This window comes from Cydia pomonella, chromosome 1 (assembly GCF_033807575.1).
Source record: "Cydia pomonella isolate Wapato2018A chromosome 1, ilCydPomo1, whole genome shotgun sequence".
Classification (NCBI taxonomy): Eukaryota; Metazoa; Arthropoda; class Insecta; order Lepidoptera; family Tortricidae; genus Cydia; species Cydia pomonella.
In genome coordinates, this window is record NC_084703.1 from 22,473,550 (window position 1) to 22,493,255 (window position 19,706).

The 19,706-nt window shown below is 34.3% G+C and overlaps 2 protein-coding genes and 1 pseudogene across 3 annotated transcripts in view; 1 reads left to right on the forward strand and 2 right to left on the reverse strand.

The window, feature by feature from the left end:
• LOC133527283 (potassium voltage-gated channel protein Shaker) overlaps positions 1 to 19,706 on the forward strand; it is a 315,532-nt gene that overhangs the window by 13,368 nt on the left and 282,458 nt on the right. The gene's annotated exons all lie outside the window — the stretch shown is intronic.
• On the reverse strand, positions 2,193 to 3,392 carry LOC133527550 (uncharacterized; annotated as a pseudogene).
• LOC133527505 (craniofacial development protein 2-like) lies at positions 3,182 to 4,273 on the reverse strand. The gene has a single exon (XM_061864547.1). The coding sequence runs from the start codon at positions 4,208 to 4,210 to the stop codon at positions 3,413 to 3,415; it is 798 nt and encodes a 265-aa protein (XP_061720531.1). The 5' UTR covers positions 4,211 to 4,273; the 3' UTR covers positions 3,182 to 3,412.

The following is a 19,706-nucleotide window of genomic DNA, read 5'->3' on the forward strand; positions in this document are numbered from 1 at the left end:
GTGTCTTGGCGTAAGCACTATCGTGCCCATGCGAAAATGCGATGTAGGCTAGTTTTAAATTGTATAAGTAATAACATTGTAGTATGTAAGTATTGTTCAATTTTAAGTTGATTTTCTTAGAATATGACTTGATCCCATATCGCGACAATGTGGTACCTTAGTTAAACTTTAAGCCTAAATTATTAGTTAGTAACTGACGAAGAGAATCGTTTCTTCTATCGAATTTGAACTTTTTTAGTTACATCATAATATTTATAGCAGAAATAAACAATTATAGCTTTCATTTTGAGAAAAATAATTATGCACGTGTAATTCTTATTTCTGTAAAGTAACGAATAGCGACAATGTGGTACCCTTAATCACTTTTAATACTAAAATTGTATACAAAGTACTAAACTTCCAAGCCACTGTTTAATACAAAACTACATTTTTTGTATTATTTATACACTTTTTGGTTAATATTATGCATAAACTAACGTGTACAATGCTAGTTGACATCTAATTACGTTGATTTTATGCAAGATTTACAAGAACGATGTGGGATTTTTGTTTAAAAAAAAAGATTATTTAACATTGTAGCTGTGTTACGTTTTTTATTATTAATAAAATGAATAAATAAAAAAAAACCTTTTATTCTAAGCATAATCCAGTTAAAAAAATCATGATATTGTGAATAATTTAAAATTAGGTTGTGGTTTATAGGTTTACATTGTTCTTTTGTGCATTAGACCCCTTCTAGATGAAGGCCTCCTCCATCGACTTCCACTTATCTCTATCCTTAGCTATATGGAGCCAGTTTGGTCCAGCTGTTTTTTAATATCCTCGTCCTATCTTGTATATGGTCTACCCCAACGACGCTTGCCTTGCGGGCTACTCCACCTGGTGATTTCTGACGTCCATCTACCATCTTCGAGTCGCGCCACGTGACCCCCCCATCGGAATTTTAATTTTTTTTGCAGAGCATAATGCATATGTCGAATTTTCTAAATTTTTTTAATTTTCATTATGCTGCGTTTCATGGCTCTATGGCATGTGGTGACTTTGAAGCTTTTTGTGTAAATTTCCAAGTTTGGCAGTCATATGTTAGACATGCATGAGTTCATAATTTTTCTTTTTAGGTCTATGGACATAGTGCTCTTTAGTATTTCTTTATAGCTCCAGAACTTGTTCTAGGTTTGTCGTGATCATCTTTCTATCTCAATGTCGTTGTTGTTACTGTCAAAAATGGTTTGCTTGCCCAGATAGATATACTGTTGTACATACTCCACCATTTCATTTTTCAAGGTGATGGGTTTCTTTATGATATTTGACATTATTTTAGTTTATGATAGGTTGATCTTCAAGCCTACTTTTTTACTAGCTGCTTGGAGCGATTCCATCATGTATTGTAAATTTGCACTTGTTTCAGATAGTAGGACCAGATCGTCAGCAAATCTTAAGTGACTAAGGCATCTTCCTCTGATTTTCAAGCCATATTTTTTTCCAGTCTAGAGGGCTTATGACAGATTCAAGCACAACAATAAATAGTTTTGGTGATAGTGGATCCCCCTGTCATACCCCTCTTTTTATGGGAAAGCTGAATCCTGTTGTTTGTAGTTTGACTTTAATTGTGCTTTGTTTATATATGTGTTTTATCACTCGTAAGTATATACTCACTCTCTACTCCTTGAGTATTCAGTGCTTGCCAGATGCAGGAATGTGAAATAGTATCGAATGCCTTTTGATAATCTATGGAAGCTATGTATAAGGATCTTTGCTTTTCTTGATACTTTTCGATAACCAGCTCGAGTGAGTGTATATGATCTATTGTTGAGAAACCTTTGCGAAATCCCGCTTGCTCTACAGGTTGTGTTTTTTCTAATTGTTTGCTTATTCTATAACACCTCTATCAAAGAGGTGAATATTTTGTATATGGTTAACAAGAGGCTTATAGGCCTGTAGCTGCCCATGTTGCACGGGTCTCCTTTTTTAGGGTTCCGTAGTCAACTAGGAACCCTTATAGTTTCGCCATGTCCGTCTGTCTTTCCGAGGCTTTGCTCCGTGGTCGTTAGTGCTAGAAAGCTGAAATTTGGCATGGATATATAAATCAATAAAGCCAACAAAGTCGTACAATAAAATCTAAAAAAAATATTTTTTTTAGGGTACCTCCCCTACACGTAAAGTGGGGGTGATTTTTTTTTCGCTTTAACCCTAGAGTATGGGGTATCGTTGGAAAGGTCTTTTAAAACTAATAGGGGTTTTCAAGAAACATTTTTTGATAAAGCAAATATATTCGGAGATAATCGCTCCAAAAGAAAAAAAAATGTGTCCCCCCCCTCTAACATTTGAACCATAGGTCCAAAAAATATGAAAAAAATCGTGGAAGTAGAGCTTAAGAAAGATATTAAATGAAAACTATAGCGGACATGATCAGTTTAGCTGTTTTTGAGTTATCGCAAAAAGTTTTCCCTTCATAGTAAAGACTTTAATTAGGTACTGATTATGCAAATTTGCCTATTTGTTTAACTCGGGTGAAAGGTACCGTTTCATCCCTTGGTTAACAATTTACTATACTTTAAGCTCCAGTTTAGCTTATTGTGACGGAAGAGTAACTACGGAACCCTACACTGAGCGTGGCCCGACATGCTCTTGGCTGGTTTTTTATATAGTAATATTATCTCTGATTCTGACCACTGCGAGGGGATATTAGCTGTCACTAGTATTAAGTTAAATAGAAATGCAAGTGGGGTAGCTAATACTTCAATTCCAAGTTTTATATCTTCGTTTCGGATGTTATCGCATCCAGGGTTTTCTTCAGGTTTTAGCTTTTTTACAACCTGAATAATATCTGCCTCGTCAATTGGTTGTATTGTATTTGTTTTTTTTTGTTTGAGTAGGATTCAATTTCAACTAAATCATTTTCTTTCTTGAGTACAGCTGTAAAGGTTTTGCTAGAAGTTGGTGGCAATATTAATAATGTCTCTGCGGTTTTGCATTTTTTTGTCCTGATTGTTTTAAGCCTTCCATCTAGGTCTTGTTTACTTGCAGCTTTTTGTATGCTTTTTTGCTTTACTTTTATGTCTTTAATCTGTAGTTCTTGTAATCGAATTTTATATATTTACTGGTGAGTTTATAAAGAGACTTCGGTCTTTTCCCATCTAGATTTGCCTGAAATTCTTTGTAATTGCTGTCTTCTTTTTATCAATGCCAAAGTTCTTTCTGTGAGGATGTTGTGTTTTGTGTTGGATTCCTTTGGCTTTTTTGCTTGTTGTAGACTGTCTTTGATGATGTGTATCAGATTATCATAGTAATTTTGAACTGACTCTTGTCATTGATCACTAATTCGCGCTTGTACATAGTTGTTGTTGGAGGTTTGTTTTATAGATTTTTATCTCTTCATCAGTTTTAAGAGTATTATTTAGATTTTTTATGATTAATGATCCTCGAACCATTTCTTGGTGATGATGTGGTTTTCTTGGAGTGGCTTTCCTATTTTGGCGTTAAAATCTCCCATAATTATTAGATTTCTATAACTGGACTCTATAGCTCTGTCTATATCTTTGTAAAACTTTTTGATATTATCTTCGCTTGCCGGTTCTGGAGGTGCATATGTTTGGATAATACTTATTTTGTGTCCTTGTAAGTTGAGATTTAATAGAGCCATTATTTCTGTGATACCTTTAAAGCTTTCTAAACTTTTCTTAAGAGATTTGTTGATTAAAAAGCCGACTCCATGTTTTCCTGATGTGCTGCCAATGTAGCACAAAATATATTTTTCGTATTCTTCTATCTTGTTTCCCAATTTTCTGACCTCTGACATACCAGTGACCTCAAATTTAATTTTTTCTAATGACTCCTCGAGTTCTATTAAACGTTCATATGATAACAGTGTTCTGACGTTAAATGTTGCTATGTAGAGCTTGTTTTTTTGTTTTTTTTTTTGTTTAATTGTTGTTTGATGGAAGGTTTTGGTCGCTATCCCCACGATGACCAGTCGGCTTGGGGAGTATTCTATTCCAATCCCAATTAAATTCTGGGTTGAGGAATGGGTTATTTTGGTTGTATTCTTGTTGTTTTTGTTATTTATTGATTTCGGTCTGGTTAGTTTTTTTGTAGTTAGTTGTAGTAGTTTCAGTTTTGCCAAGTGTTCTTTTTGGACAGTGAATATGATTTTTCTCGCATGATTTGATATGCATTGAGGACTGGTCTGGTTTTTTATTATTATAACCATATTCTAGACGTCCAAGGGAAATATAAGTTAGCCGAGAACTTTTCCATTTTAAGGCACAAAAAATATATTATTTATATTTCACGTTTCGATACCCTACGTGCTTTATTTTATAATATCTCATTTATATGTTAAATATCAGAGATTAAATGTCATTTGTTATTAAGGATTATAATGATTAAAGAACATTTTAAAATCGCTATATCCATAACATCGCACCAGAACTTGGTCTTTTAAACTCTCCAACTTTGAAATCGAACCTCTCCCTAAACTGTACATTTGCATGGTACACTTTTAAAAAATGATAGAAAAATAAGTACCAACTTTAGAGGCCTGATTCTTTTTGCGTATAAAAGAGCATGTTTTGAAGTATATGCTGGTAGCTATAACTTAATACCGATAATCAGTGATTGAGAATGTCATTTGTATTACCTGAATATAATACTTCTCTTCGCTCCCATTCAAACCCATGTAAGTGGCGTATGGCTCAAACGTATTCTCACCCGACGATATTATAATAAGCAATGCGCGTAATATAGGCACTTATAATTAAATCCATTTTGTACCATTTGGCATTGAAACTCTAGGTCCATGGGGTCCCAGCGCGCACAAGTTTTTTGGAGATATCGCGAAACGTCTGGTGGACGTAACTGGTGACCGAAGAGCTGGCGGCTTCCTCGCACAACGTATCAGTACTGCGATACAACGAGGAAATGCCGCCAGCATCCTTGGTACAATGCCTCAAGGGCCTAATTTAAATATAAGCTAGTTATAGTAATCATCTGTATATATCCATTATGTATATTGTTATTGTAAATAATTAAATCCTTATATAAGTATACAAATTAAGTTTCGCGACCGGTCCGGTCTGGCCTAGCAGCCTGCCTATGAAGCCGCTGGTCCCGGGTTCAAATCTTGGTAAGGGCATTTATTTGTGTGATGAGCACGAATATTTGTTCCTGAGTCATGGGTGTTTTGGAATCTGTTTAACTGTTAATAAATATTTATAAACTATATATATCGTTGTCTTAGTACCCACAATAGAAGCCTTATTGAATTTACAGTGGGACTTAGTCAATTTGTGTAATAATGTCTTATAATATTTTTCAAATTATTATTTTTTCTTTCTTTTATCTTAAAAGTGCAAAAATGACAAAACCTATTACTAAGCTTACATGTCTGACAGAGGGCTGTATCTTAAGAGGCTGACAGTGCCTAAAACGCGCACACCGTCTATTTGTATCGCATTAAATCAGATAGCACCGTCGCATGTTACTGGGCGTGGGCAAGGGAAAACTGTTTAAAAAAATGTGGATTATTTGTGTAATAGTACTCGTTAGCGGTTTAGGTATAAGTAAATGTTTTAATTTTAAATGTAGATCTGTAAGTAAAAAAAAAACCGTTTACTGGTGATTTTAAGACCCATCCAATTGTTTTCCATCGAGCCGATTCCGTTCAATCATGTATCGAATTCGGTCACGGTTTTGAAATATAATGAATTTAATGAATATTAACATATATTTTTTTTTGCAATACTGAAACAAATAGTTTTTCTTAAAGAACTAAGTAAACGTCATAATTTCATAGAAGTTTGACGTTTAAAATAACACTTGCGCTGTCTGGGCTATCAAAATTGCTGCCAATTTATCTTTGTCTGACTCTACACAATTAAATACGCTCAGTGTTCTATCTCAAATAAATCGAAATTTTTGGATCCTTATAAGAATTCGTTTGGCAGGCTCTATTGTGACGCGTATTATATTTATGTTTGATATTTTCACATACCTATACCACAAAAAAAAATAATATAGTACAAAGGTCGACATTTCTCGAATGGTCCTGAAACTCCTGAAATTTGGTTTCTATGTTAATAAAACTGCCCATTTTCATGTCCAGAACATTTGACTGAGTAGGTATTTCGAGAACCGCCACCATCTTGGGAAATATGTTTCAGCCTTTTGAAATTTGCCTTTTAAATATTGAATATGATATAGGGCAGCATTAAATTGTACACAAACAAGTACTACTCGCTTGTAGTAAAAAATAAACCTTCATAAAGAAAACACGCGAACCAGCTTTATTTTTATTTAATTTTTAGATTTTGTTTAGTATTTTAATGTAAATGTTTGTACGCTGGCTTGCATGCTGAATACAAGGATTCCTTCTTGTTATTTTAAGACCAAATTGTACTGTGTGGTGAACTAGCCTAATGAGAGAAGTAAAACCAACTAGTTTCCACACAAATTATATATATTGTCAATAACGGCACACAAGAGTCGCAAGCACAAAGAAAAGAAATAAGAGTACAAAGCACAGCACAGCAGTGTAGTAGAAGAGAAACTTAGAGTAAGCACAGGAGATAGAAAAAGCACAAGAATAGCGTACATAAAAAGAAACTAAAACTATAAGCGCTATTCGGCGCGCAGCGCAAACCGATTTTTTTCCCAAATGTAAGCGAGTCGGTGCGTAAACATTAACTGTTACTCGGGCGGCGCGAGCGCATGCGTCCAGCCTCGAGAGTGGATATCTGCCGACTAACTAGGCCGCCGATCTACGGCGAAGCGAACCGAGCGATAAGGCAAGTTCTTGTTCACCGCGCTCGCGTCGCGCGGAACCGTAACGGCGTTTGAATATAATAACATTAATATTATTTATTAATATATTAACAATTAAAATATCTGTCGCCACAACTGTATTCTTACAAATAAAGAATTATTAATTATAAGATGTACTGCTCAAAATACAAATAAATTGTAAATGTGGCGGACTTAATGCCTAACTGCATTCCCTTCCAGTCAAGTAAAGGCTAAACAGAGACTTTGGTGCAAGGGGAAACGTAAGAAAAAAATTCTTCGGGACTATTGCAAACAATCAAATGATATTTCGTACATAAAGCTTAATAAAGACTTTCAAAGAAAACTATATCAAACCTGCTTGGTCTAGCCATTTATGAGTTTTTGCAAAAAGTCTATTCGACACACGGGTAACTACGGAACCCTACACTGAGCATGGCCCGACATGCTCTGGGCCGGTTTTTTTATATATTTGGTCAGCAGGTGACTGGGCTTATTCTAAACTAAAAAAATTAGTTATAATGAACAATTATGACAAAACGACGTTTTCTTAAATCGTCTATTTTTGTCTCTTTGTTAACTTTAACACCCTTTAGCTCCTAAATTATTGATCGTAGAGTAAAAATAAACATAACCAAATTTGTAGTCATCATCATCATTCGCTTGCCCTTATCCCATTCATTTGGGGTCGGCGCAGCATGTCTTCTCCTTCCATATCTTTCTGTCACCCGTCATCTCATCGTTCACTCGCGTTTGTAGTATATGAGCAAAAATCTGAAAAAGGTACTTTCAACCTCCCTCTACACCGTCAGCACAACCCCACCTTTGAAGACTTTTAGTATGTTCATCTGGACACCACAAGGTATAATTGTACCAATTTTCAAACTACACATTGCCCATCTTGGGGTTAATTTTCTTGAGTTATTCAAAGTTGTGTGTTTAGTCACTCGTTTAATTTAGTCCCTCGGCCAACTGACATTAGTTGTCTCGCCTCAGTGCACTCGTTAAGTGTAATCCAGGCATTAGAGATGTCCTATTATACAGACATCGGATACCGACAAGCAAGACAAGATCGACGAAGTTAGGCGCCATCTAGCGGGGAAAACATGATAAAGAATTATCCCTAAAAACCCAATATACATACGGATCGCGCAAATTAGTTGGCCAATTTGCCGACAGATGGCGCTGTACACAAATATGCTTAATATACTTCTGGTCAAAAGTCTTTCGTGTTTATAGTTGCAAGAGACAATTTAAAGTTCGTACGGAATCCTCAGAGCGAGAGTAAAAAGAACTCGCATTGGTCCGGTTTTTATTACTAATAAACCGTTTTTTTTTTTCAGAAATTACAACTCACAAATGTTAAACAATTTTTACGTGATTTTTTAATGTAGTACAGTCAAGGTATTAAATATCGATACGTACAAAGTGCCAAAAATATGTACACACGACCTTATTGCCTTTACATTAAAGTAGTGTATACATAAATTTGGCACTTTGTCCGTGTCGATATTTAATACCTTGACTGTACCTAATATAATACCTAATAGATAAACCCGATAACCCTGCTTAATAAGAAATATTTTTGAAAGAATACCAACAAAATGAGTGGTACGGACGGAAGTTTGGTGTGGCTCATATCAGACCGTACATCGTTGATTAATGGTCCTACAAGTTTCCTGTGGTCACATTATAGTGGTCATAACTACGTATAGATATTCGGTATTATTTGCACCGTGACTGAGCGAAACTGTAAACACAATTTTAAGTGCACGTGTCTATTGGCCGGGTGCCCTCTGCACTGTTAGCTGGAAAACGAAAACGATCGCAGAGCTTGATTCGGCCAAAATGGTGAACATTCCCGCTCTGTTTCTGTCAATTCCATACAGGTACAATAAGTATACAGATGAAGTTGTAGACCCGGCAGATGACCGAACGAGATGCTCTTATGGAACTCTCAGTAGGAGTAGCAGAGAAAGCGCTATAATTGTTTGAACTTGTCACACTCCATTTTTAGGGTTCCGTAGCCAAATGGCACAAAACGGAACCCTTATAGATTCGTCATGTCCGTCTCTCTGTCCGATTATGTCACCGCCACTTTTTTCCGAATCTATAAGAGCTATACTGTTCAAACTTGGTAAGTAGATGTATTCTATGAACCGCATTAGGATGTTTACACAAAAATAGAAAAAAAGAAAAATAAATTTTGAGGGTTCCCCATACTTAGAACTGAAACTCAAAAAAACTTTTTTCATCAAACCCATACATGTGGGGTATCTATGGATAGGTCTTCAAAAATGATATTTAGGTTTCTAATATCATTTTTTCTAAACTAAATAGTTTGCGCGAGAGACACTTCCAAAGTGAAAAAATGTGTCGTCCCGCCCCCTGTAACTTCTAAAATAACAGAATGAAAAATCTAAAAAAAATATATGATATACATTGTCATACAAACTTCCACCGAAAATTGGTTTGAACGAGATCTAGTAAGTAGTTTTTTTTAAATACGTCATAAAATTTAAAAAAATTTTTTTTTCATCTAACCCATACGTGTGGGATATCTATGGATAGGTCTTCAAAAATGATATTTAGGTTTCTAATATCATTTTTTTCTAAACTGAATAGTTTGCGCGAGAGACACTTCCAAAGTGAAAAAAATTGTGTCCCCCCCCTGTAAATTCTAAAATAACAGAATGAAAAATCTAAAAAAATATATGATATACATTACCATGCAAACTTCCACCGAAAATTGGTTTGAACGAGATCTAGTAAGTAGTTTTTTTTAATACGTCATAAAATTATAAAAAAAAAATTTTTTCATCAAACCCATACTGTGGGGTATCTACGGATAGGTCTTCAAAAATGATATTGAGGTTTCTAATATAATTTATTTCTAAACTGAATAGTTTGCGCGAGAGACACTTCCAAAGTGGTAAAATGTGTGTCCAAAGTGGTAAAATGTTGAACAAGATCTAGTAAGTAGATTTTTTTTAATACGTCATAAATGGTACGGAACCCTTCATGCGCGAGTCCGACTCGCACTTGGCCGCTTTTTATTTATTCCCCACCATAAATATTAGTTTAGTTTATGGTGGGCAACAAATAACATGTCTTCTTTATAATGCAATACAGAGTGATCCTCAAGACGTAATACAAAATTAGTAATTCTGACCTAATTGAAGATCGAGAACATGATGCAATAACTCATTTATTAAAATTGATCAAAGTTATTTTTTAGTAATTTTTAGTAATCCAACACACTGTCATGTTGCACCTATTTGTCATTTGTGTTACTCTAATTCTGACATTTAAAACATAAAACTACACTTATACGTACACTCGAAGCAATGAGAACGGGCAAACTTTTATGGTGATTCTCATAGAAAGAGACCGTTTTAATTGCTCTTGATTTCAAATCAATCAACCTCTCCAATTAGCTGACCAAGGGCGGGTTTAAATCCAGCAAGCTGTTCCCGCACCTTTTTCATTACTTATACGATCAAATTGTAGCACATTGTTCAGATAAATACTTACCTACTCTTTGTACCTAAGATACCTAGGTACCTAACCTTACCTATGAATTGTTGTAAAAAGTAATGAAATAAACGTATTTGTAAAAGATTTTATTACTATATGAGTCAAATGCACAGTTTAAACGTATTTTAACAAGTGTTCAAAGTGACCACGATCTTGCGCTTCACATAACTCTGCACGAAGTTGAAGATCTCCCTGATCCTACCAATTATAAAGTCGTTAGCTTTCAGAACTTCGAATTCCTGTATTTATTTTTTGACGAAGTTCCGCAACATTATTCTATTTCCGCTTGTACACTTGTCTTTTAATCTCACCCCGCAAAAAAAAATCCAATGGCGTAAGATCAGGGCTACGGGGCGGTCATTCCACTGGACTGTTACGTCCTATCCAACACTCGGGAAAAGTTTGGTCAAGGTAATTCCGTACCCGCAAAAAAAAATGTACTGGAGCCCCATCTTGCTGGAAATATAGATTCTGCAAGTTGTGTGCCGGAATTTGTTGCAACAGTATTGGCAATTCTTTTCTCAATAAATCTTCGTATTTTGCTCCATTTAGATTGCCTTCAATAAAGTACGGTCCTATGATATAATTGTTCAGGACACCGGTCCAAACATTCAGAGAGAAACGAGTTTGAAAAGAGTCTCTCCGCGTGACGTGGGGATTTCAGTCACTCCAGCAATGTTCGTTATGTATGTTAAATAAGCCTACTCTCGTAAATGTAGCTTCATCTGACCACAAAATGTTTAGGTATAGGTTTTGTTGCAGCCACCGACAAAACCCTCTCCTAGGATAATCCGCTAAAACAATATCTTGCACCCGTAGAAAATGAAACGGGGGTAATCCTTCGGAATGCACTAATCTCCAAATAAAAATTTGGGTAGTAACAAACCGTTGCGCTGCTTCTCTTGTGCTGGCTTCTGGGTGACGGATAAAATACCTAAGCACCCGTATCCGAAACGCCTCCGAGTAGGGTAAAGGCACCAGTAGTCAGCCTTTTTACGAAATTTCTATGTTCCAGAACGTCTAATTTGCCCACTAATTGACCAATAAGAATTATGAATGTTTTTACTCTTCAATAATTTAATATTTTAGTTTTTATAAAGAATAAAACGTAATTTAATTAAGCTTTTGGAAATATTTCATTAAATATAATGAAAGGGCATTTTTGCCAGTAATCAGCCCCCTGTCTACCAATACACAGCCTTTAAATACCCAGTGTCCAGCCATCCGATTTTAACGGCTGACTATTGGGTTCTGAGTTCCGTGATTTCAGTGTCCAGTGGTCAGCCACAGGATGATTACTGGGTATTAGATGTATTTCAATCAAATAAAATCATAATAATGTAAATATTTAAAGGTGCTTGAATTAACGACTACCATTGCATTTGAAAAAAAAAAAATCTTGAAACCTATGGCCAGCCTCCCTCGGCTGACTTCTGGGTTTACGACCTTTTTAAAATTACTGCCCTAAACCTAGTAGTTGGCCAGGGATGGCTGACTATTGGATTTTGTACAAAAAAGTAGTTCCCAATAGGCAGCCCCTTTAAAAATGTTATTTTAATATGGATTTATATTATTTTTTACTTTTTCCAGGGAAATTAAGTATTAATTATGTGAAGCCGTGGACATTCTTTTAAAAAAATATCACATTTCGGCTACTAACGTCTGATCAAAATACCATGTGACGCTCCAAAAAAAATGGCGCATATCACATATCCCTTCATGTCAGAAGACAGCACTTCTTTGAAGTAGTATTGTGGTTTATGCTAGACAATTCTTTTAAAAATTAAGTTACTTTTCAATTCATATTTTATCTTATCAATATATAATATCACCTACTTTTGGCATGAAAATCTGAAAAACTATTTGCAAGCAAAAATAAGCAAGAAAGGCATGGCACTGGTGCATGGCTGAGCACTGGTGCCCTATCTTGGGCGCCGACCTCTACCTTGGGTATGAACTGGGACTGTAAATTGCCCTTAGTCTCGCAAATTTTGTATGTAGGAATTGATCAATTGCCGTGTTGGAATTGGGCTCTCTGGATACCGTTCATGAAAAAGTGCTTGCGTCCGAAGCGTACTCCGCGATGTAAAGTACAATTTTACCATGACAACTCACGGGATATTTGTAAATGGATATGGAGGAGGCATTTTTACTTATTAATAACACGAGTTCGCTACAATGACAGGCTAACCAAAATTTGTAATGACAAGCAATTTCAATAATCTGTCAAACTACATTTTATTCATAAATTATCGGTCGCAATAATCAAAAAGTTGTGTGTTTACTACGAAAGTGGTCCCAAACTTTTTTCTCCGAATTCAGTAGGTAGGGTAACCATACTGAGACTAAAAATAAGAGATAAAATTAAACCAATGATGTTAAAGGTAATGATTACTTTCACAACAGGAGCCCTAGCAGGGGTTTATAACACCAGGAAAATGAGTTCCAGAAACATATTTTGTATTACGTCAAGTGTCATCCTGTATAAATAGGTATCATAATTTACTCAAAAAATACGTGTTTTTATTTTTAAACGAAATAGTACACTCTTATTGAGACACCCTTTATATTAACAAAAGAGAGTGATCAATAAAACCTTTGAAGGTGGCAAACATATGCACAAATATTGTTCTAATCACGCAAATTATTTTCCATGTTGTTGCAATGACACAAATAAATAAGAGTTTCAAACAGAGTTTTTGTTTCAACTTATTCGCCTCCGTTAGTGGTGTGAAATTAAATATCAGAATGCGGTGATTTTTAATGTATAAAACTATCAAGTTAATAGTTTATTTCATTTGAGAAGTGACAGTGAGTTATATTGTTTAATACCAAATTTATCCACCTTGTTTGGGAAAGATGTGCCTTCTTAGAAGTTGAAGTATTCCGATAAATAAAAATAGGTGTAAATTATATGTTAATTATTATAATATTTGTAGGTCTGTTCGAATCAAACTAATGGATTTGAATAAGAATTATAATATTTGTAGGTCTATTCGAACCAAACTTATCGATTTGAATAAGAATAAAAATCTGCCTAACTTTGGGTTAAAATTGGGCAGCTAAAAATACTTGCCTGTTATTGTAGACTACTCTCTAACATATATCAAAATAAATCAAATCGGAACCAGACAGGTGGGTACCTTTCCTTATTAGACAAGCATGCAATATAATTTAGACTAGGACTTTGCTAAGTAGGTACGAGTATGGTTGTTAGGTACACTAAAAACAATACAACGTTTGATATTTGGCACGGTTTTTGATTAAAGAGCTGATTTGACTGAAGTATTTTAGGCTTGCAATTAATTAGTTGATTAGTTGGTTATACTCGGGTCAAGTGGCAATCAAATGCTTTTAATTACGTACCTACGAAGCAAACTCTGCACAAACTTTGCAAAATTTGCAAAGTTTATGGATATTTATATTTGAAGCTGACGTTTCCCCCAGATAATATCTAATATAATCTGGGCCACCAAGTAGCAGAAATACGTTTTACTTTTAAAATACTGACGTTTATAATTTAATATTTTTGTTTATGTTTAAAATTATTTAATTTTAGTATTTTAAGAGCCGTTTACAATATTTTTAATCAATTTTTAATCGTGGCTGAATATTTTCATGGATTTTTATATTTGAAGCTGACATTTTTCCCAGATAATATTTAATATAATTTATGCCAACGGTAGACCGATTAAGGTAGGCAAATTGGATCAATTTTTATTTGTCGGAATACTTAGGTAAACTTCTAAGAAGCTACATCATTTCTTAACAAAGCTGGATGAATTCGGTATTAAACAATATAACTCATTGTCAATCCTCAAATGAAATAAACTAGGTATTAATTTGATATTTTTAAAGATTACAAATCACCGCATTCTGAAATTTAATTTCGGCTCACTAATGGAGGCGAATCGGTTGAAACGTAAACTTTGTACCTATAAAACGCTTATTTATTTGTGCCATTACAACAACATGGAATATACTTAATTTGCGTGATTAGGATTAGAACAATATTTGTGCAATTTTTGCCACCTTCAAAGGATTTATTTATCACTCTCATTGGTAAATATAAAGGTTGTTTCAATAAGAGTGTACTATTCCGTTTAAAAATAAAAGACGTACTTTTTACTAAGTTGTGGTACCTATTTATATTGCATTATATTTATAAAGATGTATTCCGATTATATATGGAATAAAACATCCGGCAAATGGCCCCCACGGCTCTGATGATAGGCCTTTACTCTTTTCATGAAATTTTCGATAACTTCCCTATTCCAATCTGTGCTCCGCGGGGACAAATAGGATAAGGAGTGGTTCAGAAAAAAAGCAGCAGTACATTATGTGGATTTTTCATTTTATTTAGTGATAATTTTTAAGTAGCGCATTTTTGTAGTAATCCGTAAATACTATTCTTTACAATTAAATACAATCGTATTTAAAATAGAAGGGCTAATTGAAGTATTCGCTTTTTATAATTACATGCCTCGTAAGACTTTTTGAACAGCTTCTGAGAAAATTTATGAGGTGTTTGTCATAAACATAGTTTTTTCTTTAAGTTTTATAAGCTACTTAATACATTATTAAATTGTCTTATGTTGTCAAATAAAAAAAGTGCAATATTGCACTTTTTTTATTTGATTTCACTTTGAGGTAGTTACATCGAATTTCCATTTTTGTGTATTTGCGATTTTTACAGAAGTCTCCCATAGAAAAACCTCTGTCAGAGGTTAGATTGGAGAGACTTCCTGACTACCGAAGATGAACTCTAGTTTATTGGTATAATTTACTCGTAAGATGATATTCCCAAAAGCATACAACTAGTTGTGAAAATTGAAATTCAAGTGTGGTATTGTGGAAAACGGCAGGTGAAGATTGTCAAATTGTGTTGTACAAAAAGTTACGAAGTACATTGCAATAAAAATGAGAAAACTCAAATAATCTGCTATTTCTCAATATGATTTTATTGTCATTATATAGTATTTTATGTACAGATTACTGAAAAAAAAACTGCTTCATAATTAGTAATAAATAAATAAAAAATACTAGATAATTTACTGCCACTTTTTTACTGAACCACTCCTTAACACCATATCGAGTACCAAGACTCATCATACTTTGTTACTTTGGTTTAGGTACAGTAGCTCTTGAAAAGTTCCGTTCGGGGTACCTAGCCAAGATGCCAATCGTTTGCACTACGAAAACCAAACGCTATCTGTCTCTCTATCCACTAATATGTAAATATAAGAGTGTTAGAGAGACAGAAAGCGCTTCGTTGTCGGAGCGCAAACTATTGAACAGCTAAATCTTACCTAATGATTAGGTTATCAAATTAAAAACAATAGGGGTAGTAAAACTATGCGTCAGTAAATTATAGAGATTTTATTACATAAAATTAGGTACAAATAAGACAAAAGACTACTATTCCCTCTGCTCTACCTGTACGTAATACCTACCTATTTTATATGGTAGGTACCCAGACTACGTTTTTATTCGTGGAATATTATTTTGAATAAAAAATCATGATTATACTTATTTAATTAAGAATAAGTTATTCTCATTAAATTTTTTCTGATAAGAATTATTTCCGACCAAATTTTAATAATTTTGACGATAATAAAACCGACATGATTTTATTCTTACGAATTCATATTCAAATAATGATTTTATTCTTGAATGCTCAACACTAATTATTTCAACCTATTGGAATAAAAATCCTCCAAAGTACTGAAAAGTGACTAAATCCTCTAACTTCTGTACAATTTTGTTTAATGAAATTGTTAGTCAATTACTGGTTTGATGATAGGTAACCAAAGTGTGTTTCAACGATGATGAATATAAAACTTTGACGAGACCTTTTTTAGGAAAATATGAGAACAAAACAAGTGCTGATTATTTTCTCATGTTGTCAAAGGTATAATCAAGCCAGTAACTAATAACTAGTAATTTGTTTGAATAAAACTTTATACAGATATTAGACGGATTACTCAGTTTTCAGTACTTTGGAGGACAATTAATTTATCCCACTAGGTTGAAAATATTGAGATTGGGCAGCTGAAAAAATACGTGTCTGTTATTTTAGACTACTCTCTAATATACAATATCCAATCCAAGTGAAGCAAATTGGAGCTTTGTAAGCCAAATCTGCACAGCTATTGCAGCAACAGTGTCGAAATTCCATGTATAAGTTCATTAGTTTTATTAATGAATACCCCCTCTGTTTAATATTTCTACGCTAAGGTTAGCAGAATATGCTGTGCATTCCCAAAAATTATAATATTATTTTCAAAGTTGTATTTGCTTACCATATTATTATTTTAAATTAAATGTATGATTGTGATATGTAGTCACCATGGTCTTGGTTGTATAAGTATACTTCTTTTAATAGTAAAGTTTCTGTGTTAGGTCAGATAATTTATAAGTCCGTGCATGCAGTAGTTGAATGGTGATCTAAAATAGGGTTGCCCGCCTTTTCTCTTGCGCGCATAAACGGAATACGTAAGTTCCTGGTCGACTTTTCTACGCCATGTTCGTGTTAAGAGTGCAATGGGGCTTTTGTGTAGGTATGTAACACTCAAACCAGAATGACATGTGAAAATGTGATCACAATGTAGGTACAACTTTTCCCGTGGGATCGATAGGTACTTACGTAAATCGACAAAAACAGTATTCTCATACTTTTCGGCTATTCTGACCCCTCAGTACTTATTATAATGGGTAATGCATTTGCTAATAGCAAATCTTTTTTCTAGCTTTTTGGCAGGTCCTATAGATAATATACAGGCATAATGAGCTACTTTTACCATGAAAAAAAATCCAAATACACGAATAAAAGTGATTATACCGTAGAAAACATTAACATCTGACCAGCAAAAACGTATCAGAAAAAAATTGTGATGTGACCAACTAAAAAAATGATTTCAAATTGAAGCTTTATGAAAACAGCGCCTTATTGATAAACGACATCTAATTCGTGATTTCGGTGTTGGCCCCATAGTAAAAGTTGCTCAGTATGATCCACTTCGCAAAATATGGTTAATGATTGAAAAAATACACCGCAAATGTTTAACGAACAGTCAGCGCCAGAACTACCTGACCCCATTGAGTTTAAAACATCCAAAGAAAGCCCAATACTGTACTGAGTCTAGTCCGACATGTTCTTGACCGGTATTTAGTTTCATTAAGTACTACCAAGTTAAACATCTACTACCAATTTAAATACATAACTACCAGATGGCGCTAAGAATTCTGCGGTGGTAGTAATTTACAGAAGGGAGCTTTATTCATTTAGTTCCATGCTTACTCACAGGATGGCGCAGCTACTGCTACCCACCTAAACAGGCTTTGTTCTGTGAAGTTCTAATTTTAGGTAATGGGTACAATTTTGTTTGTTTGCCACAGCGTGGCGCTACTACGTTCTCCCAAAGCTTTCTTAAACTTTCACTTAACTTTTGTTCTTCCCCAAAGGGTATGGATTTTAAATAATCTGTAATATCTTTCTTACAAACATTTTAAGAATGTGTTGAAACTAAATTTGTATATTTTTTTTAGATCCAAATAAAGATCACCTGACGATAATATAATATCAATATATACAGTATCAATTTACCCTCTTAAAACCACGCGCCGTCACCTCACTAACTCCATCTGTCGAAATAACGCAAAGCTACAGCAACAGCCACAGAGTGACAAAGCTACTATATAAGCTGACATAGCGAAACCTTCACAGATGGCGTTGTATAGTGGTACAGCATTATTCATAATATTAGAATATTAAAGACAAAAAAATGCGGCTAATAATATTAAAGCCACTGGTGACCTAAATTAGCAAATTTCTAACAGCTTTGGGAGTAAGCTTCGAGGAGTATAAAAATATAAGTCTAAATTAAAGTTTTACTATACAGATTGAACACAAGAAGGGATATAAAATTTAAGTGTTTGTGTCATTTTATTTTTATCCGCCTTGAATTAATAAACAAAATAGATTTGATTAGTTGTATAGAGTAGGTATGTATCTTAACGTCCTTAAAAATATCGGCCAATAGTTAATAAATTATACTACACTGTTTATTTATTATATTAAAAAGGACATCCAGAATAGGGTGTGCAGACTCGGTATTCCGAGATCTCGAAATACGAGATCTTGCACATTTTGTCCAAGATTAAACTTACACGTTAAATCGTGCACTATCTCACAAGATTCTTCGCATTCCAAGATTTTCATGACCTAATTTTCCTTATACAAAACTTGTATCTCTACGGTACTTCGAGGGTAACAATTGAAGACACTGAATCAGGGCCACTTTCAGTCTAATCGTGGAGTTAGACAGGTGTGTATTCTCTCGCTACAGCTGTTCAATCTCGTAGGCGGACACATCATGAGAAGGGTCTTGGGGATTGGAATGGAGGCATACCGACAGGCAGGCTCCTCATCAATAATCTATGCTTTGCAGATGATACTACCATTACAAGCACAAACGAATCTTAACTTGCTGTGTTTCTGCAAAAAAAAAGGAAAAAAGAGCGAAGAGTTTATAATAAAAAGTACAAAAAAATATTTTTTCCGAGTTATATTTAAAACGTCAGTAGTACAACTTTTTGACTTCTGAGCCATACTTCTATGAGATGGTTTCGTTTTAGGGGCGTATGGGTAGTGTTATAAACATTTCTTGTATGAAATTTAATAAGATTTCACTTCGCTTTACACAATAAATTAATCCTCATGGTCCCCGAAGTTCAAATTTTAAGACACGCAAACAGGGATCCCAGAAATTGTAGTTGTCAAATTTGATTACTGTCACTATTGTTTGAACGCCATTTAAGACGTAAAATCGGTTTTTCAATCACATTATTTAGTCCTAAAAAGTTTTCCTCCGTTAATTTTAGTAACTTTGTATTGCATAGCACTATATTTTATTGAAATCCGCTTAATAGTTTAGGCGCTAGAAGAAAAAATATGATTTAATATTCGGAGTCCTCTCAAGGCGTTTGGTTTAGTTTTTCTGTAATAAACAAGTGTAAACAAGTTGTAAAGGGTAAGAGGAATCTACCGATACGTCATTAAAAAAAATCCGTCCAGTATCCTAAGCTACAGAATGTACTGAATCATCAGTACTTATGTAAACCCATAACCTTACTTTCTAGTTAAGTCGCAGTCGAGTAAAATGTTAATATGTATTGGGGTAGATCACGCACAAATGTGTAGTTAAAAGTGGAATTCATATTCCTTCGAGTTTCCCATTAAGAGAATGTCCCCTGGAAGTGTATGAGCGTTAAACTTAGATTCAGTAAGTATTTTCTATGACAAGATGTATTTTTTCCGCAACGATACCTAATGTGTAGAATTTAATAAGCTTCAATCTTGCCTTACACTATATTTTTATAAAGAATGT

Bases quoted from the DNA above. Each gene is read 5' to 3' on its own strand.
- LOC133527505 (XM_061864547.1), bottom strand. From the start codon at position 4,210: ATGGTTATAATAATAAAAAACCAGACCAGTCCTCAATGCATATCAAAT.